We start from the raw sequence: 21,049 nt of genomic DNA, 5'->3' as shown, positions 1-21,049 counted from the left end.
ACCACAGAGGGAAAGCTGGAAGCTGGACCACCTCCTCCCTTCAAGGTAAGCAGTGATGCGCATCCTTACACAACCTTATGGGACCTGTCTGCCCTTGTGGAGATGGGAGCAGGGGAAGACCAAAACTGGATTGTGCTAAATGCTCCAGATGTGGTTCTCAGTGTACACTGCCAGGGAGGAGCCACTGTTGTTCCAACTTTACACATGAGCAAACTGAGTTCAGAGAGGGGAGATCCTTTACCTAAGGTTGTAAGCTTAGTAACAAATGAACCAGCCTCCAACCTAGGTCCACCCACTGGCCAGCATGGGTGCTGTTGGTGTATCTGCCCACTTGTGAAGCTATCAGAGCCCTCATGGCATTGGGCTTCAGTTGTCCATCACCCTCTATAAGACACACACAACAATAGCATTGTGTGCTAGCAGGTCACGCAGTGGAGGCTGCTGTGTTTGCTGGGAGGAGAGATGACTGGGCTGTGGGTAGGAGTCTGCCGGGGTAGAGGGGTGGCAGAGTAGCGATGCACAGGCTTCCCTTGTCTGTCTTGGCTGCCACATGGGGCCTTGCTGAGCCTGGAGTGGCCATTCTGGATGTATGGGGGAGGTGTGCTTCCCCTTGAAGGTCCCTGGGCACCTGGACTAGTGGAGGCAGGCTCCTGGCTGGCTCCCTCACCAGGTAGATAGTTCAGGCTGGCCCACGTGGATCACTCTGCCCCTTCCCATGGCTGAGGGCTGCTCCCTCTAAATATAGCCCAGTGGGCTGAGCTCAGGCCTATTTTAGGCCAAGGCTGGGAAGCAGCCAGGCCTTCCCTGGGCTCTCAAAGGAGCTACTGCTGCCTTTGTCCAGTCCTGCTACTGGATGCCATCATCGGCCCCCAACTGCCCACTGCTTGCCATGCCTGAGGAGACCCAAGAAGGTAGGAGAGGGTGACCATGAGGGAGGGCAAGGCCTCAGTCCTGTGACCTTGTGGACCATGGAGAGATCCACCCTCTGTCCCACTGACCTCACTGTCTTGAGTAGTTAGTTACCCATTTTCATGCTCCAGCTCCTGTAAAAGGACCTGCCCCCTGTGCAGGGAGGAAAAACCTGCCATGCCTGGAACCCCTTGTCACCTCAGGCCCTGCTTCAGTTTCCCCTGCTGGGGACATCAAGGAGGGATGGGAGAAGCTACCCAGTTAGGAGTGGGTAAACTACAGGCTGTGCTCAGGTGGATGTGGGCATCCGGTCAGCTGCCTGGCCGGTTCAGCTCTTAAGGGAGGAAGCTGGGATTGGGGTGGGCAGTGGTTCCAGAAAGCATTTGGGTACCTGTCCCATGGACTGAAAAGTAGTTAGGCCTCTGGACTCCCCTGACTTGGGTCTAAATATATCCAACTGCCTAGGGTTGGGGGTCCCTTGGCCTGGTCAGACTGAGACTCAACTAGTCAAGAGCTTGGTGGCTACTCACCTAACTGCACCACTGCATATAAGAAGCACTGATGCTCAGAGGGGCCAGGGCAGCAGGAATCTAGGAAGCTACAGGTCCAGTACTGGCCAGGACATAGGACTGTCTGCTCCATGGCTCCATCTTAGAGCCCATGACAGAGCTTGGCCCAGCTAGCAAGCTCCTCTCATCACATTTTCAACTCATTTTTTTTTGAGATGGAGTCTGGCTCTGTCGCCCAGGCTGGAGTACAGTGGCCTGATCTTGGCTAACTGCAACCTCCGCCTCCCAGGTTCAAGCACTTCTCTGCCTCAGCCTCCCAAGTAGCTGGGATTATAGGCGCCTGCCACCATGCCTAGCTAATTTTTGTATTTTTAGTAGAGACAGGGATTCACCATCTTGGCCAGGCTGGTCTTGAACTCCTGACCTCGTAAGCCACCCACCTCAGCCTCCCAAAGTGTTGGGATTACAGGGGTGAGCCACTGTGCCCGGCCTCAACTTTTTTTTTTTTTTTTTTTGGTCACCCAGGCTGGAGTGCAGTGGTGCGGTCTCGGCTCACTGCAACCTCTGCCTCCCAGATTCAAGCTATTCTCCTGTCTCAGGCTCCCAAGTAGTTGGGATTACAGGCATGTGCTACCATGCCCGGCTAATTTTTGTATTTTTAGTAGAGACAAGGTTTCACTGTATTGGGCAGGCTGGTCTCAAACTCCTGACCTCAGGTGATCCACCCGCCTTGGCCTCCCAAATTGTTGGGATTACAAGAGTGAGCCACTGCCAACATTTTCAACATTGCAGGAGAGGGGCCTTGCCCCTGGTAGGGGGAAATGTTTACTTTCATGCATGTGTGTGTGTGTGTAGAGAAGGGTCTCCCTGGTCTTGAACTCCTGGCCTCAACCAATCCAATCCTCCCACCTTGGCCTTTTTTTTTTTTTTTTTTTTTTGAGATGGAGTCTTGCTCTGTTGCCCAGGCTGGAGTGCAGTGGCGAGATCTCAGCTCACTGCAAGCTCTGCCTCCCGGGTTCACGCCATTCTCCTGCCTCAGCCTCCCGAGTAGCTGGGACTACAGGAGCCCGCCACCACGCCCGGCTAATTTTTTGTATTTTTAGTAGAGATGGGGTTTCACTGTGTTAGCCGGCATGGTCTCAATCTTCTGACCTCGTGATCCACCCGCTTCGGCCTCCCAAAGTGCTGGGATTACAGGCGTGAGCCACTGCGCCCAGCCAGCCACCTTGGCCTTTCAAAGTGCTGGGATTAGAGGCATAAGCCACTGTGCCTGGCCTCTTTTGGGATCTTAACAATGACATTTACTGTGTGTTTTTCCTGTAATAAACAATTCACATTCAGTTTAGAAAGTGTGAGAAAAGCACAACAAAGTACAAAGAGGGAATTTTTTTTTTTTTTTTTTTTTGAGATGGAGTCTTGCTCTGTCGCCCAGGCTGGAGTGCAGTGGCGCGATCTCGGCTCATTGCAAGCTCTGCCTCCCGGGTTCATGCCATTCTCCTGCCTCAGCCTTCTGAGTAGCTGGGACTACAGGCACCTGCCACCATGCCCAGCTAATTTTTGTTTTGTATTTTTTAGTAGAAACGGGGTTTCACTGTGTTAGCCAGGATGGTCTCGATCTCCTGACCTCATGATCCGCCCGCCTCGGCCTTCCAAAGTGCTGGGATTACAGGCGTGGGCTACCGCGCCCAGCCCCTTTTTTTTTTTCTGAGACGGAGTCTTGCTCTGTCGCCCAGGCTGGAGTGCAGTGGTGCGATCTCTGCTCACTGCAACCTCTGCCTCCCAGGTTTAAGTGATTCTCCTGTCTCAGCCTCCCAAGTAGCTGGGACCACAGGCGCCTGCCACCATACCTGGCTAATTTTTTAATATTTTTGGTAGAGACGGGGTTTCACCATAATGGCCAGGCTGGTCTCAAACTCCTGACCTTGTGATCCACTTGCCTTGGCCTCCCAAAGTGCTGGGATTATAGGTGTGAGCCACTGTGCCCGGCAGCAGGGAATTTTTTTTTTTTTTTTTAGAGACAGGTTCTCACTCTGTTGTCCAGGCTGGAGTGCAGTGGCATGATCACAGTTCACTGCAGCCTTGACCTCCTGGACTCAAGCAACCCTCCCACCTCAGCCTCCTGAGAAGCTGGCACCACAGAAGCATGCCACCACACCAAACTAATCTTTATTTATTTATTTTTTTTTGAGATGAGGTCTAGCTCTGTCACCCAGGCTGGAGTGCAGTGGCTTGAGCTTGGGTCACCGCAAGCTCCGCCTCCCGGGTTCAAGCTATTCTCCTGCCTCAGCCTCCTGAGTAGCTGGGACTACAGGCGCCCATCACCATGCCCGGCTAATTTTTTGTATTTTTAGTACAGATGGGGTTTCACCATGTTGACCAGGCTGATCTCGAACTCCTGACCTCGTGATCCGCCCACCTCAGCCTCCCAAAGTGCTGGGATTACAGGCGTGAGCCACTGTGCCCGGCCCTAATCTTTAATTTTTTTGTAGAGATGGGGTCTCCCTATGTTGCCCTGGCTGGTTTCAAACTCTTAGACTCAAATGATCCTCCTGCCTTGGCCTCCCAAAGTGCTGGGATTACAGGCATGAGCCACAGTGCCTGGCCCAAAGAGAGAATTTAATATGACCTTCAACCCACCACCGAGACATAATGACTGGCAGCACTTGCTTGTTTTTGTTGTACTTGCTTTTGAGCATGTCAAGAGGCAGTTTCAAGTAAATCATGGAGGTTGAGTTACTGTCCTGAGAATGACAGTCCCAGAGTGCAAGGCCACCCTTGCTCCTATCTGGAGGTTTCCCCCCAATGCTCTTCCCTACTGTTATCAGCTTCCAGGTGCGTATCTGGAGCTCTTGGCATCTGGACCAGGATTTTTAGACATCAAGTTAAAGAACAACTAGAAGAAAATATAATTAAATATTGGCCGGGTACAGTGGCTCATGCCTGTAAACCCAGCACTTTGGGAGGACAAGATGGGCAGATGACTTGAGGTCAGGATTTCAAGACCAGCCTGGCCAAGAAGGTGAAACCCCATCTCTACCAAAAAATACAAAAATTGGCCGGGCGCGGTGGTTCACGCCTGTAATCCCAGAACTTTGGGAGGCCGAGGCAGACGGATCACGAGGTCAGGAGATCGAGACTATCCTGGCCAACATGGTGAAACCCCATCTCTACTAAAAATACAAAAAATTAGCCGGGCGTGGCAGCGGACATCTGTAGTCCCAGCTACTTGGGAGGGTGAGGCAGGAGAATGGCATGAACCTGGGAGGCGGAGCTTGCGGTGAGCCAAGATCGTGCCACTGCACTCCAGCCTGGGTGACAGAGCCAGACTCCATCTCAAAAAAAAAAAAAAAAAAAAAAAATTGCAGGGCGTGGTGGTGCACACCTGTAGTGCCAGCTACTAAGGCTGACATAGGAGAATCCCTTGAACCCAGGAGGCAGAGGTTGCAGTGAGCCCAGATCACACCACTGCACTCCAGCCAGGGCAACAGAGTGAGACTCTGTCTCAAACAAACAAACAAAAAGCAAAAACTTCAATGAGTGTGAAAGTACATAATTAAAATCACAAGAAAAGTACACAGACCCAAGTGACTAAATGGGCAGAGGCTTCAAATTGATAATTAAGAAGCCACACACAGCTGGGCATGGTGGCTTGCGCCTGTAATCCCAGCACTTTGGGAGGCCAAGGCGGGTGGATCACTTGAGGTCAGGAGTTTGAGACCAGCCTGGCCAACATGGCAAAACCTGGTCTCTACTAAAAATACAAAAATTAGCCAGGCATGGTGGCAGATGCCTGTAGTCCCAGCTACTCGGGAGGCTGAAACACGAGAATTGCTTGAACCCGGGAGGTGGAGGTTGCAGTGAGCTGAGATCGCGCCACTGCACTCCAGCCTGGGCAACACAGCAAGACTGTCTCAAAAAAAAAAAAAAAGAGCCACACACATATTAGTCACACTCCCTAGGCTAAGAAACCCAATAAAATAAATCAAGAAAGGCCATTTCTCATCTCTCAAGTTAGCAAATCTATGTGTGCACGTGTGCATGTAAATATAATTTTTTTCCTACGGGGATGCCTAATGGTGGCAATATTATACCCTGTGGGGGGCTGTGGACAGTGCTTCTGGAAGACAATTTGGTAATAGCTTTAAAAAAAATCGGGCTGGGCGTGGTGGCTCACACCTGTAATCCCAGCACTTTGAGAGGCCAAGCAGGATGGATCTCTTGAGACCAGGAGTTCGAGACCAGCCTGGGCAACATAGTGAAACCCCGTCTCTACAAAAAATACAAAAAAAATTAACTGGGCATGGTGGTGCATGCCTGTAGTCCCAGCTACTGGGAAGGCTGACACAGGAGGATCACCTGAGCCCAGGAGGCGGAGGCTGCGGTGAACTGTGATCACCCCACTGAACTCCAGCCTGGGTGATAGAGTAAGAATCTGTCTCAAAAACAAAACAAAAATCTCAGGCCAGGCACAGTGGCTCACACCTGTAATCCCAGCACTTTGGGAGGCCCAGGCGGGCAGATCACGAGGTCAGGAGATTGAGACCATCCTGGCCAATATGGTGAAACCCCCTCTCTACTAAAATACAAAAAATTAGCCAGGGGCGGTGGTGGATGCCTGTAATCCCAACTACTTGGGAGGCTGAGGCAGGGGCATCGCTTGAACCTGGGAGGGGGTGATTGCAGTGAGCTGAGATCGCGCCACTACACCCCAGCCTGGCGACAGAGCAAGACTCCATCTCAAAATAATGGTAATCTCGCCAGGCACGGTGGCTCACGCCTGTAATCCCAGCACTTTGGGAGTCTGAGGCGGGTGGATCACTTGAGGTCAGGAGTTTGAGACCAGCCTAGCCAGCATGGGAAACCTGGTTTCTACTGAAAATACAAAAATTAGCAGGGCATGGTGACACACATCTGTAATCCCAGCTACTCGGGAGGCTGAAACAGGAGAATCACTTGAACCCAGGAGGTGGAGGTTGCAATGAGCCAAGATTGCGCCACTGCACTCCAGCCTGGGCAACGGAGCAAGACTCTGTCTCAAAAACAAAAAAACAGGCCGGGCACGGTGGCTCACGCCTGTAAATCCCAGCACTTTGGGAGGCCGAGGCGGGTGGATTATAAGGTCAGGGGTTCAAGACTAGCCTGGCCAAGATGGTGAAACCCCATCTCCACTAAAAATATAAAAAGTAGCTGGGTGTGGTGGAAGGCACCTGTAATCCCAGCTACTCGGGAGGCTGAGGCAGAGAACTGCTTGAAGCCGGGAGGCAGAGGTTGCAGTGAGCCGAGATCCTGCCACTGCACTCCAGCCTGGGCGACAGAGGGAGACTCCACCTCAAAAAAACCAAACCAAAACAAAAAACAGCCAAATGCAGTGACTCATGCCTATAAATGCCAGGACTTTGGAAGGCCGAGGCAGGCAGATCACTTGAGGTCAGGAGTTCCAGACCAGCCTGGCCAACATGGTGAATCCTCATCTCTACCAAAAATACAAAAATTAGCTGGGCGTGGTGGCACACGCCTGTAATCCCAGCTACTCGGGAGGCTGATGCAGGAGAATCGCTTGAACCCAGGAGGTGGAGGGTGCAGTGAGGCGAGATCACGACATAGCATTCCAGCCTGGGCAACACAGGGAGAAAAAAAAAACAAAACACACATCTCAAAAAAAAAAAAAAAAAAATCCCTGCTCTTGGATCCAATAATTCCACTTCTGGGAACTGAAATTAATAACTATCAGGAAACTGGGAAAAAAACCTTCATACTCAATGGTGGATGTCTTGGGGGTTAATTTCAAAAGGGAACTGCAGCGGTGAGCCAAGCTTGCGCCATTGCGCTTCAGCCTGGGCAACAAGAGTGAAACTCCGTCTCAAAAAAAAAAAGGGGGCGGGGGGGGGGGGGAACTGCAAACAACCTAGATGCCCAGGCAGCCTCAGAGAGATGTGTGAAGGGAGAGACCTCAGAGGCATGTGCAACAGTATAACAAAGAAGGGTCTCTCCAATAGTAAATGTTGAATGAAAACAGCAGGATTCACACATGTACAGCACAGTCACACTGAGTATGTTTACAAACACCGAACCAAGGCCAGGAGGGAAAGGCATCAGAGTGGCTACAATAGGGCTTTCTGACCAGAAGATGCCAGGCATTGGGTCTGCAGGGACAACTGACAAAAGAGGCAGGACTGAATTTCATTTGCTGTGGGCTTAGCATTCAAGGCTGATAAACTGCTAGAAATGAGCAGGCAGAGGAATGCCTGAGTCCCTGGGGTGCTTGGAAGGAAACAAATCAAATGTACCTGCTGCTCCTGTATACAGAATAAGCCTGTAAGGGTCTGGGATCATCCTGGATCCAAATCAAGGGTCATTCCTGAGTCAGTTTTAGGGGATTTGGAACCAAATGTCCCACTATCCCTATCATCTGCAAGTCCTTGCTGCTTGAAGCCACCTGGTAGAAGGAAGGGGGTTGACCCACCACTGGCTAAATCAGCCTGCGCTGCCCCTGCAGACTCCGTGGCGCCAATGATGCCCAGCCAGAGGAGCAGGGGGCCATTGGCCCCCAACTGCGTGCATGAGGTACGCCTGCACCAGGTGGAGTCCATCAGCGACCTAAATAGTGGAGGTGAGCGGGGACAGTGGGGTGGATGACGTGCTGGGGGAGGGGACGAAAGCAGGTGCACCCACCACCCTCCCGATGTCCCATCCACCCAGCAGGCACACTGCGCCCCTATCTAACTGAAGAGGCACGGCCGTGGGATGAGCTGCTGGGCATTTTGCCGCCGTCACTGTGTGCCCAGGCTGGCTGCAGCCCTGTGTACAGACGAGGAGGGTTCCTGCTGCTGCTCACGCTGCTGGTGCTCACTTGCCTGGCGCTCGCACTCCTGGCTGTCTACCTGAGCGGTATGGACGCACAGGGTGCTAGTAGGAATAGAGAGCAAGGCAGTGGGGACTGGGAGGCCCTTCTGTGCAGCTGGAAGGAGCAACTGCAGATGCTGCAGCAGTGAAGGATGGGGCGGGAGGCCCGTGGCTGCCCCTGGTCCTGGGCTGGGTCTGCAGAGGTCATGGGGTGGCACATGGTCTGATGATCCCCCACTTGCCATTCAGTGCTGCAGAGTGAATCCCTGCGCATCCTGGCACACACGCTCCGCACGCAGGAGGAGACACTACTCAAACTCCGCTTGGCCAGCCTCAGCCAGCTTCGGAGGCTCAACTCCAGTGAGGCCCAAGCACCCAGCTGAGATGCCATTTGGATCTGGGGCCTGGGGGGGTGTGTGTGGGGGGAATAAAGTGGCTATGGGCAAGTCTCTCCTTCCCTACTGCTGGCTGCCACATCTACACTATTGCCTTGGTGAGATTTTTGTACAAGAACCTATTGTTAACTTAATAGCTGCCTGCCTCTCCTGATCTCTTCAAGCCAGGCCTAGCCAAGCCTCTGGTGCCAAAGCCTTGCTTTGGGTGGCCCAAGGTCAGGGGAAGGGGCACCAGCCTCCTGGCTCCTCCTGTGGCCTGTCAGCACTCTCTGGCCACCCCAGATGGCAGGTTCTGAAGTCTAGAAATAGCTGTCCCCATAGCAATCACCCAAACTCTGCCAGGCCTCCCAGTGAGGGTCCAGCCTCAGCTCTCAAAGACAGGCTGGGCTCTGAGTAGGGGGAGAGGCGCCACCTGGGGCAGACTACCTTGGAGGGCAAAGGTGACATTGTGGAAGACCCAGTTGGGCCCAAGCCTGGGATAGTAGATGGGGAGGGAGAACAGAAAAATACCCAGGGGTTAAGACCACAGAAGGCTGACCGTTCTGTTTAATTATCTGTAATAATCCTTAAAAATCAGCACACAAATTCATTCCAGGTAGCTTTGCCTCCCCACCTGCTGTGGTGGCATTTGTCCAGATGCCACCACCCCCCTAAGAGTGGGTCATCCTGGGGGAGCAAGGCCTGAGAAAGGAAAGGAAGGGAAAGGCCCCCTAGTGCCTGCCCCACAGCCCTGAGGCAGGCACATATTTAGCCTGGCCTGAGACAGGACAGGAAGAGGCCACAGGGCTGGCTGCAGGGACAAAGGGGCCAGGGTCCCAAGTGTCCGGGCCCCCAGCTACCCACCCCATGTCTGTTTTTGGTTTTGTCATTAAAAAAATAAAGTGACAAATACTGGTGGAGACCAGTTGTTGCACTGTCTTCTGTTAAAAATACGGACCAAGGGCATAGAAAGTCTCCTCTTCAGCAGGTCCTGCTTCACAGGATGTCTGCCCGCTTGTCCCTCACACGGCTTCGAGCCTTGGTCCGGGCTTTGAAGGCAGCAGCATTGTACAGGTGCTAGAGTGGGGACAGAGAGTGACACCCTGGGGAGCTGGGAAGGGAAAGGGCTGGGGGTCCTCTTCCAGCCTCTACAGAATTCCAGGCCTCCAGGAAACGGGAATAGGGGGAAGAGAAAGGTGCCCAAGGGTGCAAACCTTCTCGAAGCGTGGAACCTTGCAGGCCTTCAGGGCAGTGGCATCCAGCAACAGCACAGGGCCCAGGCCAAAGATGTCACGGAGTAGCTCATTGTTCTGGGGGGCAGAGGGCAGTGAGCTCAGGCCAGACTGACGCAACCACACCAGATGTCCCCTCCCTGTCCGTCCCCACACCTGGAGGTGGTGGTGCATGCCTGAACCCAGCACTTCCTTGAAGGCAGCGTAGATCCGGTGCCGAGCCCAGCTGTCCATGTAGAGCACCTCAAAGCCGAAGCGCACTATCTCTTCTTTGCATTCACCGCCCTGCAGGGTAGAGGGGCCAACACAACTGGGCTTGGCTGCTATGCCTGGGGATGCACCCTTGCTAGGACACATATGTTCTCACGCAAACCTCCACGGAGTGCAGCACGGCGCGGAAAGTAGAGCGCTGGCGCCGACGATCAGCCTTGGCACGGTACTTGTTACTGTCAGTGGCCAGAGTGCGCAGGACACTGCAGAGGGCCTCCATGTCCTCGTAAACAAACTCCTCCTGCAATGGGAGCATTGGAGGGCGTGTGGTAGATGCTTGAGCTCTGCTGGCTCTGAACAGGGCACTGCTCAAACCCCTCCTTTCACTGAGAGATCCTCTCTTCTCTGCCTGGCCCCTTTGACCCCTCCTTGGCCTCTGTCAGGCCAGGACACCGCTGCTGAGGGCACCCATCATGATGACATCTAGGAGATGAATCTGTTCTGGGGCCACCTCCTCTGCATAATGACCTAAAGCTGTTCTGTTTTCTATGGCACCCCCTGCATCCAGCCTGTGATGGGCAGGTGGTGTCACCAAGCACCCCCCATCCTTGTCCCTCGCACCTCAAGGTCCCGGGCAAGCTCAAAGAGCAGTGCGATGGTTTCACCGGCAGCAATCCGCAGGTTCACACTTTCACTGGACAAGAGCTGGGGCAGCCGGGGCAGCTGCCTAGGGAAGGGGCAGACTGAGCTATATGTGTGGGTTGGGGGCCTCTTTGAGATCCCCTCCCCCTCCCAGTGGACAGCCACCCCTACCTGTCAAGGATGTGGCTGATTTGGGTGCTGGGGCAGATGGTGAGCAGCAATGCCCAGGCCTGCAGGGCAGCACAGAGCAGGCCGTGCAGGCTGGCAGGAACCACAGGACTTGTGGAGCTGCCCAAGCCATAGAACCGGCTGAAAACACTTTCTAAGCAGGCAAGGCAAGAGACTAGGTCCTAGGAGCACAGAGAGGCAGGGGAGCTCAGAGGCAGAGTTACAGCCCTAGATGCTCTACCACCTGTGCCCAAAGACCACTCACCTGGATGTCGGCGGCAGCCACGTAGCAGCCCAGGCCAAGGGCAGAAGCACACTGTTGGGAGGAGGGCAATGCCATGCCATGGTCAGTGGGTGAACCTGGGTTCCCAGCCCTGGAGCTCACTCTCCTCAGAGTAAGGGAGGCTGAAGACAGGGGGAACCCACCACTCTGCTGAGGGATAAGGTGCAGGAAGGGTTTCATGGGGCACAGGCACACTCACGTGGAGCCGGGCAGCAGGGCTAGCTGTGCTGTCACTGAGCACAGAGACCAGCAGAGGCTGCAGGCTGTGGAACAGCTCCTCACCCTTAAGTCCAGGGCCCAGCTGCACGCAGAGCAGGCCTAGCACAGCAGCAGCCAGGGCTTGTTCCTCGCCCTTGCCTGTGGGATGCTTTCCAGTCAGCCCATGCAGCAAGGGCCAGTGTCTGCCCAGTTTAAGTCTCCCACGTACCCCCAGGTCCAACCTTTCTTGAGGCACTTTTCCAGGGCATCGGCTAGTGTGAGGCGGCGCTCCAGCAAGAAGTCGGGGAGTAGGCGGGACGCCAGGGCCAGGCGCAGGCTCTCGAGAGCACCCTGCCGGGTCTTGGCACTGGGGGAGGTCGAGAAGGGGGGTCACATGGGCCAGCCCTCCCTTGGTCACACTTGGAGCTGGGTGTAGGAGTTGGCTGGCAGCCAGGGGTACCTCTTGTCTGTGAGGCAGTCCACATACTCCTTCAGCTTTTCCTCAAGGTCTTCCTGCTGGCCCTGCTCATCCACGACATCCCCCCCTGCAAGGCCACCTGGTCAGCACTGCTTCTTGTCCTCAGCCCATGGAGCCCTCACTAAGCTCCTGTCAAACTTCCACCCGTTCTCACCAAGGCTGTCCTCTACAGTGGTGCTGAGAAAGCTGGGGCATTCACTGGCGGTGCTGCGGGCCTCACTGGCTGCCTCATCATCACTGGAACCCGAGTCAGCTTGGGCACTGCTCCGGGCACCTGGAGAAGGTGGAATAGGACACTCAACTTGCCTCTACTGATAAGGGATGGCTGGGGGTACCTCACTCAACCTCATAATCCCAAAAGATAGAATGGTGTCCCTCTCGGAGATGAAAAACCAAAGCCAAGGGTCAGTTCAGTAGGGCTGGTGCACTCCTGTGTGTGGGGTCTGTCCAGGGCCAAGGGCTGACATTGGCAAGGTTGGCTGCTGTAGCAGAGTTTTGGACAGGGTGTGATCACCAGGCTGGCCCTACTTCTAAGAACTACTCACACCCCTCATCTGCAGGACAAAGTCCAGCCTGGCATCTGCTCACCCCCACTTTTTTTTTTTTTTTTTTAAGACAGAGTTTTGCTCTTGTTGCCCAGGCTGGAGTGCAATGACACCATCTCGGCTCACCGCGACCTCTGCCTCCCAGGTTCCAGTGATTCTCCTGCCTCAGCCTCCCGAGTAGCTGGGATTACAGGCATACGCCACCACACCCAGCTAATTTTGTATTTTTAGTAGAGATAGGGTTTCTCCATGTTGGTCAGGCTGGTCTCGAACTCCTGGCCTCAGGTGATCTGCCTGCCTTGGCCTCCCAAAGTGCTGGGATTACAGGTGTGAGCCACCACACTCAGCCTGCTCCCATTTTATCTTACTATCCCACCTTCCAGAGCAGCCCAGCCTTCCCTCATTCACTCCACTGTGCTGGGGTCCCTCCAGCTGCCAGGCCTTTGTACAACTTGCTCTCTTCTCCATCCTCTAAGGACTCACCCAGAAGCACTTCCTCCCAGGCCTCCCTGAGTCCTAAGTCTGGGGCTGACACCACTCAGTGAACATATTTCATACCCTATTAGATGTCCCCCACCCAAAAGCCACCATGGTGGTGACCAGTTTAAAGTTGTGCCTAGGTATTTTCCTCCTTCCTGTGCCCGGCCCTCCTCCCCTCCCCCTCGAAAATAAAAATAAATAAATTTGTGCGTGGTAGGCACCCCATCCCAGCAGAGTAAACATATGTGTTTACTGCATTAAGACAGGCTCCTGGTCTAAGCTGATAAGCGAGTCCCAAGACTGCCTCAGGCTCCAGGATACTCAGCTACCTTGTGGAGTCAGGCCTGCCAAGCTGCCAAGGCCCTAATCAGGTAGCTTCCCAACAGAGCCCCCTCCCTCTGTTCACCGGAGCAGGCCAGGACTCCCGCCAACTTCCTTGACCAGTCCAGGAAAGGATCAGGGTTTGGCAAGAGGACTGGCTTCCTGCTCTGCCCGGTGAGTTTGTCCACGCAGCAGGCAACTGAGGCGGAGAGGCAATGGGGAAACTGAGGCCCGGAGGGGCTGGCTGGGTCACCGCTGGGAGCGCGGACTCCCAACAGGCAGTGGGCAGCGAGCTCAAGTTGGGCACGCACGTGGCCAATGACTGCTGGGGCACGTGCCAGCCTCGGTAGACTTCTGGGAAGCTGCGTGGGGCTGGCCGAGGGGGTTCCCCACCCAGGGCCCTCGAGAACAACCAAGGGGACCCAGCAGGACCCCCGCCCGCTGCTCATACAGCTGTCCCACGCCCCCCACCCCACTCACCTCCTCCACGGCGCTGACCACCCTTCCGAAGCGTGTTGCCCTTACGGGCGCGAGGCATGCCGGGAACCGGGCGCGGGGGGCGCGGGGTCAGGGACCCGGTGGGTGTGGGCTCCAGGCCAGCGAGACGCCGGCCGGTGCGCTGCGCTGAGACTTGGCCAGACGACGGGAGCCACACGCCCCGCGCACCACCATCTTCGCGAGGCGTCCCGCCCTGCCAAACAGGTCGCCGGGAAGGCGAGTTCCAGGCCATCCGATTCAAGCCCACATCCACGAGGCGAAAACTACTAATCCCAGAGGCCTGAGCGCACAGGCGACGGCGGCTGGCTGCGCGTAGAGCACCATGGGAATGGTAGTCCACGCCTGGGGCCCACCAGCCGACGACGCGCTAGCTGAACTATGCACCCACAATGCCCTGCGCGCACCCCAGCCCCGCGTCGGGAACAAGTGCACTGTCGTTAACTCCGAAGCGTCCCTCAGTGGAGCACCACGGCAGGACTGGCTTCTCAGGGCACTTGGCAGCGGGACACTCCAGACGAGGCCGACCCCTGCCTGGGTCTGGGGACCATGGGAAGGGCTTAGAGCTTGGGATAACAGGAGCAACAGCCAAACCTCAGGCAGTGGAAAAAAGTGACTTTATGATGAAAGAGTGCAGACAAGAGCTTAGCACTTTACTGACCTTCGCCAAGATTTTTTGGGGCCCATCTGCCCGTGCACGGCCCATCTTCTGTGACCTCTCCATGGGCTTAGTGAGGTGTAGGCACAAAGCCCTAGGCTGGCAGCCCTAACTAGCTGGAACCTGACTCTCCCTGGGACTGCTTCCTTGCCATGGAGGACTCACATGATCTCAGAGGGCCTCTAGTTTTATAAGCGTTTTTTCTGGCCCCTTCTACCCCTCACGGATTCCAAAGGAAGCGGGGTGTGTGCTTGGGAGGGTTGACTGTAAACTGAATAGAGCAAGCGTGGGACAGAGTAGTTCCAGGACTGGAAAAGTGGCAGCAGGGAAAAGAAGAGGCAGTGGCAGGGGCCCTGGCTTTATACTGCTTCTTTTGGCCCAAGCCTGGGCTCCTGGCAGGTGGGGCCAGCCCAGCCCCAGTAACAGTGGCAGCTGAAGGACTTCCAATCTCCAAGGCTGCCGTCTGGCCACAGGTGTAGAAAGGCTTCCATCTGTCCTGGATCTCGCCGGGCACAGCGCCCGTGGCCATGGCACCGCTGGTGACTGCAGGCCATCGCTGCCCTGGTCACATTGATCACATAGGGGCCCAAGGTGTCCACCAGGTAGTCATGGAGATGCCAGCATTCCTCCTGAGGAATAGGGAAGAGATGTGTCAATATGCCTGCTCTACAATCTTGACATGGCCGTCCCCCACCCTGGGACCCCAGCATGTGCTACATGGCAGGCTCAAAGGGGCAATGATCACCTCAGAGCTGGAGAGGCTCAGGTCCCCCCAGAGCACCACGCCGGCTGCCCCTAGTGCTGCACTCACACCAATGGTCTGCACAAGGTCATCCTGGAGGCAGAGAGCTGTTAAGCCAGGGCTGGGCTGGCCAGATCCATGTGGGCACACATCCACATTCAAGAAACTCTTCTGGTTCACTGTCACAATATGATTCTACCTGTACAGTAGGGCCCCTCTAGTTTGGTTTGGTTTTAGAGGCAGGGTTTTACTCTGTCATCGAGTCTGGAGCGCAGTGGCCTGATCATAGCTCACTGCAGCCTTGAACTCCTGGGATCAAGTAATCCTCCCACCTCAGCCTCCCAAGTAGCTGGGACTACAGGTGCATAACACCTGGCTAATAATTTTTTAGGCTGGGCACAGTGGCTCACACCTGTAATCCCACACTTTGGGAGGCAAAAGCGGGAGAATCACTTGAGTCCAGGAGTTCAAGACCAGCCTGGGCAACATGACAAACCCCATCTCTACAAAAATATAAAAATTAGCTGGGTGTGGTGGTATTCACCTGTAGTCCAGCTATTCGGGAAGAGACTTAGGTGGGAGGATCGCTAGAACCAGGAAGTGGAGGCCGCAGTGAGCTGAGATGGTGCCACTGCACTCCAGCCTGGGCAACAGAGCAAGACTCTGTCTCAAATGTTTTTTTGGTAGAGGTTGGGGTCTCACTATGTTGCCCAGGCTGGTTTTGAACTCTTGGTCTCAAGGAATCCTTCCATCATCTCAGGCTCCCAAAGTACTGGGATTATAGGTGTGAGACACTCACCCAGCCCGAGTAGGGCCCCTTTGTATCGAGTCTCTGAGTGGCTTCTCAGGCCTTCCACTGAGAATATCTCCCCTCAGGCCAGCACTCCAAAGGCTGGGCCTCCCTACCCCTCAACATCTTCCAGGGCAAAGCCATGCCTCCCTCATCAGATGCTCCAGGACAGGGCCTTCCACTCAGAACGCCTAGATTAGGACCAACCTCTAGGCAAGGTCTTCTCCTGGGACCTTCCTAGAACAGGGCCATACCTCCTGACTCAGACCCCTGGACCTCAGCTTCCACTTACCTGGGACAGGAACCTCCCAGATCTCCGGTGTGTGAGGCGGACATAGGCCAGGACAGGCAGGGGATGTCGGTGCCCAACAAGGGCCACACGGAAGGCCTCCTCCAGGCGATGTCGGACAAAGGCCTGGTGGTGGGCAGGCGGCAGCCTGGGTGGGAGGTAGATGCTGGGGAAGAGGGCACTGGAGGCGGCCCAGAGCCAATGCAGTTGAGTGTTGCGGGCAAGGGTGGCTGCATGGCAGCGGCCGGTATAGTTGGAAGCCATACTATGCCAGCCATTGCCGCAGGCTGGGTAGTGATAGAAGCCCCAGAGTCCATGGGGCCGCAGTGCCTGGGCCACCCGCAGCGTATCCTCCATCAGTGCACGGGCTGCCTGCTCAAAGCCAGTATAGGCCTTGTAGAGCTGCTCCTGAGGGTCCAGGTCAGGGAACACCTGCTGTGCCCAAGCCCAAGAGGCTGCCTGATAAGCCCGGCGGCGGCCCCAGTTCCCAGCCCAGAGTGGACACCACTCCTCCCAATCCAGCACTGCTGGGCCAGCAAAACCGGGTCTCAGGCTGTGGTGGATCTGGTAGGCAGCCAGTGCCAGGTGGCGGTCAAGGGGCAAAGCCTGGGGGATGCCCCCATTGTGAGCTGTGCCCTTGGGCCCAAAGTAGGGATAGAGGCCGAGTTGGTTCTTGTAGAAAATGGTCATGTTCTGACCGTGGAAATGCTGGCCACGGTTGGCTATGATGCCCAGAGCATTGAGTGGCAGGTGCACACCAAAGCGGGACTTACAGTGTGCTGAGGGTACATTCCACAGCACAGAGAAGGGGCGTTCAGGGACCTGTGGTAGGGGCTGGCCACAACCCAGGCACAGGGCCACCCCCAGCACCAGGGCTGGGCCTAGTCGCGTGGTCATGCCCCAAGGATGGAAACCTGCAGGAGAGAGGAGGGTGTAAGCTTAGAGTCCATAGCTATGGCCACACCTTCCACACAGCAGGGAAAGCCAGGAAAGCTCCCCTAGCTCCTCCCCATCCTTACAGGAGGACTTGGGGAAAGCATGTTTCCCCAAGGGTCTCTTGGGCCTTTTAAAGCAGCCACACCACAAGCTGGCTATGATGCCCCAGGCATCGAGTGGCAGGTGCACACCAAAGCAGGCTTTACAGTGAGCTGAGGGTACATTCCCTCCCATGTCCCCTATCTTTGTCAATACACCACTGTGTCCTCCCACAACTGTCACAAGTCCCCTTCTTTCCTCTGCCCACCTTGTTCCCTCTTCCAAGAACAGTCAGGTCCCACCTCCTCACCTGCCTGGTTTAATTCCTACCTAGCTCTCAGGTCTCTGCTGTGACATCACTGCCCTGGGAGGTCTCCTGGATCCCCAGGTGGAGTGAAGTCACTTGGGTTCCCAAAGCCTCTGTACCTCCCCTGTACCACATGGATCCTGCTACCCTATGCCTGTTTGTCTAGTTACCCATTGCCTATGTCCCGTCGAGGGCTTGACACACAGTAGGCGCTCAGTGAATGGTAATGAGTGAGTGAACGGGGAAGAGAACAGCCACCCTGTCTCCTGAGCCAGGTGGGGGGTAAAGGCAAAGGACAGGCATCCTCCCATCAATGGCCTCAGGGCCAAGGTGGATCTGGGGACTTCTGCAGGGATAAGGGACCTGCAGAAGAGGTGAGAGGTAAGGGTAGGGGGGTCAACAAATAAAGTGTCACAGCCATACCCAAGAGAGCGTTTATTCAGCCACACTGACGGCTCTGAGCCAGAGCCACCTCCTGGCCCCACTGGTACCCAGGAAACATGCCCAGGTTAAAGCTGCCCCCCAGGGGCTAGGGGCTGAGGTACGGTCAGTGGGCTGAGGCTTGTAGACTGTCCGGGGCAGTCTATTGAACCAGAAAGACAGTTCCTTGCCCTGGATGGTCTCAGATGTCTTTTTCCATCCAGAATATGGGGCGCCCCCTCACATTTTGATATTGTGTCTCCAGCAGGCTTTTTGAAGGGGGCCCTGATGGAACTGGGGGTGAGGTGGTCAGGCACTCAGGTAGGGGAGGGGGTGGTGGCAATGTAGGTCCCTTGGGACCCCTTGGGGCAGCTTGGGCAGTCAGGTTTGGGGCCTTCCAGGGTGGCCGGGGAGAGGGGACTGTGGGGAAAGCATTAAGCAGGGTGGCAGGCAGCCGTCTGCTGGTGAAGACCAGGCCCTGCACAGGCTCACCCAGCTGGTAGCCCAGGTGGGTATAGAAGTGCACCTGGTCATGGGTGGTGAGGTGCAGCTTGCGGAAGCCCCGGGCCCGAGCAAAGACCTCCAGGCCCTCCATGAGGCGGCGGCCAAAGCCACGGCCCCTCAGGGCCCGGGCCACCACCACTGTCTCCACTAAGAGGCTCTGGGGCTGGTTCAGCACCCGTGACAGGCGGGCATGGCCCACCACAACGGGTGCTGCTTCAGGTGTGGGGTGGGGGCTCAGCAGCATCAGGCAGAGGGGGAAGGCATCTGAGGACTGGCCCAGGGAGTGCAGGCGGGAGGCACGGCTGCGGGGCCACTGATCATTGATGAGGTCAGCACAAGCATCCAGGAGCTCAGGTCGGCGGTGCACAGGCTCCAGGGTCAACTCAGCCAGGCTAGGAGCGGGGGTCTCCTCTGGCTGGTGTTCAGGATCCAGGGTAAGCTCAGTTGGACCAGGATTGAGGGTCATCTCTGGTTGGCATGTGGAATCCAGGGGCAGCTTTGGCTGGCACGCAGGATCCAGAGTCAGCTCAGCTGGGCTGGTACTCAGGATCAGCTCCATCCGGTGTGTAGGGTCTAGTGTAGGGGTCAGCTTGGCTGGGCCAGGGCTCAGAGTCAGCTCTTGCCTGTGCACAGGATCCAGGTTCAGCTGAGTCAGGCTGGGAGCCAAGGTCACCTGCTGCTAGGTTGCAGGTGGCTCAGTGCCAGGCTGGAGGTTAAGACCCCAGTCTCCAGGCAGTGGCATCTCTTCAGACCACAGTGGCTCTCCTCCTGTAGATAACAGCCATGCTGGGCTGTGCCAGGAGGGAGGGTGGTGTTGGGGTAGGGAAGGGCTGACAGAGTGCAGGGGGGACCATGCATATTGGAACTGGGGAGTGGTGGGCTGCACTTTGTCCCACACTCATCTGACAGCACAGGTGACCTGGAAGAGACCCATCCCCTATAGAGCAGGGCAGATAGATCCAGGTGTCTATCCCACATTGGAGGGAGGCTGGGAGTGATGGATGAGCTGCTTAAGGCTGGGGCAGAACCTAGGAATCCTGGCCCCAGCCTGCTCTGGCTACAAATTTGTCCTCCTCAGGACCTCCCCTCACAGGGGGCCTGTAACCACCAGGTCTATGAAACAGCTGACCCAATCTACTTGCTGGCCTTCTGTCTTCCAGTAGTCCTCCTAGTCCACCACTAGGGCATGGGATAGAAGATGCAAAGCAGACACTATACCCCCTGCTCAAACCTACTCAAGGTTCCCTCCATAGGAAAAACTGCTCCAGGAGTCTTCCTGTCCCTTCTCCCTATGTTCCGAGTCTCTTCCAGCTCCGAGCCTTTTCAACTACCTGGGCTATGCCCACTGCCTTAGTGGATCCTGGGGCCCCACTCATGCACCCATCAGGCTGAGCTTTGGCCTGTCTTGACTGCCTTCCCCGCCTGGAGCCCATGGCCCCCTTCCCAACTCTGTCCATCTCAGGACACTTTGGATATAGACCCAACTGTCCCCTCAGATGGGGCCCCAGCAGCACCAGCACTGGGCCTGGCCCACAGTCACACAGCAGTATTGCCTCTGCAGGCTTGGTTCCCCACTGGCCTGAGTTTCGCAGGCACCCTAGATAAGGACCACAGCTTCCTTCCTATATCCACAGGGTGTCCAACGGTCAACAGGTTGGGGGCCCAGACCTCCTGTGCCAAAACCCTACTGTTTTCCCATCTTAACCAAGGTCCTGCTGTCAGGCAGGTCTACGCTGGGGGTTTTCTAGTGGTGGGCGGGCAGCTGGACCCCCTCCTTCTACTCACCTGCTCCAGAAGGGGCCTGCTGGCTCCCCTTACCTCTCCTGAGCTTGAGGCCAATTAAACACTGGTCAGTAACAGGCACCCCCCTCCCCTCACCTCCCACACCATTCACAGGGCTGTAAGCCCCTCACCTGCATCAGCCACCTCGGCAGCAGCAGCACCCTTTGGTCTGGAGGGAGGAAGCCCCAGGATCCGCCCCTAGGGCTGAGCCCGGGGCTTCCCCGCGGCCTTAACCCCTTCAGTGCCGACCCCACCCACTGTGGGCGGGGCTCCGGGGTCCTCAGAGAGTGGCTTCTCCGTCTCTCCCGGGCCTCGGTTTCCCCCTCCCTCCTAGTGGGTCACAGGCTGTGGAGCTTTTGGGAATGAGGACTTCGAGAGCTCGACTCTATCGGCAGGTGTGGCTCGGCATGGTCTGGAAACGAACGACTGACGCAGGGAGGGCGTGCGGGGTGGCATGGCCACTTGGGGACCGCACGCGCGGGGTGGACCTACAGGCAACAAATGGGAAGGGTGCGGTACTGACATGTTGATGCCGGCCTCCGGGATGTTCCGCGTCCTAGCTCCGCACAGCTGGGGATCTCACTCAGTCGCCACCTCGGACTCCTCGGTCCGACAACGTTGGCCCCCAGCGGTGCGGCGGATGTACTGCAGCCGTCGCGTCCTGGCGGCGCGCCAAGGCGTTCTAAGGTCTCCCGGGGTGCCCCGGCACCCGCGCGTCGCCGCTTAGGCCCCGCCCCTGGTTTGCGCGTCATAACACCCGCCAGGCGCAGACTCAGTCTCTACCCTGGCTCCGCCCCTGCTGAGCCCCACCCCATCTCCATTTGAGTCCGCCTCCTCCCCACCCGGCCCCATACAGGCCCCTCCTCCTTCTCCTTGCGTCACAGCTTAGGTCCCG

The 21,049-nt window shown here is 56.3% G+C and overlaps 4 protein-coding genes across 12 annotated transcripts; 1 reads left to right on the top strand and 3 right to left on the bottom strand.

The window, feature by feature from the left end:
- Nucleotides 1-430: 430 nt before the first annotated feature.
- Nucleotides 431-9,180, top strand: LSMEM2 (leucine rich single-pass membrane protein 2). 4 transcript variants are annotated; one of them, XM_054550719.2, is made up of 4 exons: nt 431-670; nt 7,915-8,028; nt 8,121-8,306; nt 8,511-9,180. In XM_054550719.2, the coding sequence occupies exons 1-4, from the start codon at nt 586-588 to the stop codon at nt 8,642-8,644; spliced, it is 519 nt and encodes a 172-aa protein (XP_054406694.1). In that variant the 5' UTR covers nt 431-585; the 3' UTR covers nt 8,645-9,180. The 4 variants fall into 4 exon arrangements, with proteins under 4 accessions (XP_054406694.1, XP_024100512.1, XP_054406693.1 ...); XM_024244744.3 differs by having other exon boundaries at nt 432-911; XM_054550718.2 differs by having other exon boundaries at nt 436-670; nt 8,118-8,306.
- Nucleotides 9,174-14,699, bottom strand: IFRD2 (interferon related developmental regulator 2). The gene is made up of 12 exons (XM_009238989.4): nt 13,673-14,699; nt 12,001-12,120; nt 11,829-11,913; nt 11,611-11,735; nt 11,370-11,527; nt 11,153-11,203; nt 10,891-11,069; nt 10,699-10,804; nt 10,241-10,378; nt 10,024-10,152; nt 9,850-9,945; nt 9,174-9,712 (listed from the first exon to the last, which is right to left on the bottom strand). Exons 1-12 carry the CDS (start codon nt 13,920-13,922, stop codon nt 9,632-9,634), a joined length of 1,518 nt encoding a protein of 505 aa, XP_009237264.4. The 5' UTR covers nt 13,923-14,699; the 3' UTR covers nt 9,174-9,631.
- Nucleotides 14,288-20,906, bottom strand: HYAL3 (hyaluronidase 3). 3 transcript variants are annotated; one of them, XM_054550711.2, is made up of 4 exons: nt 20,678-20,906; nt 16,170-17,080; nt 15,091-15,180; nt 14,288-14,974 (listed from the first exon to the last, which is right to left on the bottom strand). In XM_054550711.2, exons 1-4 carry the CDS (start codon nt 20,904-20,906, stop codon nt 14,705-14,707), a joined length of 1,500 nt encoding a protein of 499 aa, XP_054406686.2. In that variant the 3' UTR covers nt 14,288-14,704. The 3 variants fall into 3 exon arrangements, with proteins under 3 accessions (XP_054406686.2, XP_054406688.2, XP_009237263.3); XM_054550713.2 differs by having other exon boundaries at nt 16,170-16,314; nt 20,678-20,838; XM_009238988.4 differs by lacking the exon at nt 20,678-20,906 and adding an exon at nt 20,286-20,420.
- On the bottom strand, nt 17,869-20,876 carry NAA80 (N-alpha-acetyltransferase 80, NatH catalytic subunit). Of its 4 annotated transcripts, none has more exons than XM_009238983.3 (2): nt 20,678-20,876; nt 17,869-18,995 (listed from the first exon to the last, which is right to left on the bottom strand). In XM_009238983.3, coding segments are annotated over exons 1-2 (927 nt in total). In that variant the 5' UTR covers nt 20,680-20,876; the 3' UTR covers nt 17,869-18,070. The 4 variants fall into 4 exon arrangements, with proteins under 4 accessions (XP_009237258.3, XP_003776288.3, XP_009237260.3 ...); XM_003776240.5 differs by having other exon boundaries at nt 17,869-19,551; nt 20,286-20,809; XM_009238985.4 differs by having other exon boundaries at nt 17,869-19,140; nt 20,286-20,771.
- Nucleotides 20,907-21,049: the final 143 nt, after the last annotated feature.

The sequence above is a fragment of the Pongo abelii genome, chromosome 2 (genome assembly GCF_028885655.2).
Source record: "Pongo abelii isolate AG06213 chromosome 2, NHGRI_mPonAbe1-v2.0_pri, whole genome shotgun sequence".
NCBI lineage: Eukaryota > Metazoa > Chordata > Mammalia > Primates > Hominidae > Pongo > Pongo abelii.
The sequence above is the reverse complement of the archived record's forward strand: the minus strand, read 5'-3'. Positions and strand labels throughout refer to the sequence as shown.

What these genes read in the sequence shown, in the direction of transcription:
- LSMEM2 (XM_054550718.2), top strand. Translation starts at nt 586, where the DNA reads ATGTATGGGGGAGGTGTGCTTCCCCTTGAAGGTCCCTGGGCACCTGGA. An exon ending in CAGCGACCTAAATAGTGGAG is followed by an intron (nt 8,029 to 8,117) that starts GTGAGCGGGGAC and finishes CCATCCACCCAG; the next exon opens with CAGGCACACTGCGCCCCTAT. An exon ending in CCTGGCTGTCTACCTGAGCG is followed by an intron (nt 8,307 to 8,510) that starts GTATGGACGCAC and finishes CTTGCCATTCAG; the next exon opens with TGCTGCAGAGTGAATCCCTG.
- IFRD2 (XM_009238989.4), bottom strand. Translation starts at nt 13,922, where the DNA reads ATGGCCTGGAACTCGCCTTCCCGGCGACCTGTTTGGCAGGGCGGGACG. An exon ending in CACTGTAGAGGACAGCCTTG is followed by an intron (nt 11,914 to 12,000) that starts GTGAGAACGGGT and finishes GTGGCCTTGCAG; the next exon opens with GGGGGGATGTCGTGGATGAG. An exon ending in GCATGCACCACCACCTCCAG is followed by an intron (nt 9,946 to 10,023) that starts GTGTGGGGACGG and finishes TCTGCCCCCCAG; the next exon opens with AACAATGAGCTACTCCGTGA.
- HYAL3 (XM_054550711.2), bottom strand. Translation starts at nt 20,906, where the DNA reads ATGACGCGCAAACCAGGGGCGGGGCCTAAGCGGCGACGCGCGGGTGCC. An exon ending in CCGGAGGCCGGCATCAACAT is followed by an intron (nt 17,081 to 20,677) that starts GTCAGTACCGCA and finishes TCTCTCCTGCAG; the next exon opens with GTTTCCATCCTTGGGGCATG. An exon ending in TGAGCCTCTCCAGCTCTGAG is followed by an intron (nt 14,975 to 15,090) that starts GTGATCATTGCC and finishes CCTATTCCTCAG; the next exon opens with GAGGAATGCTGGCATCTCCA.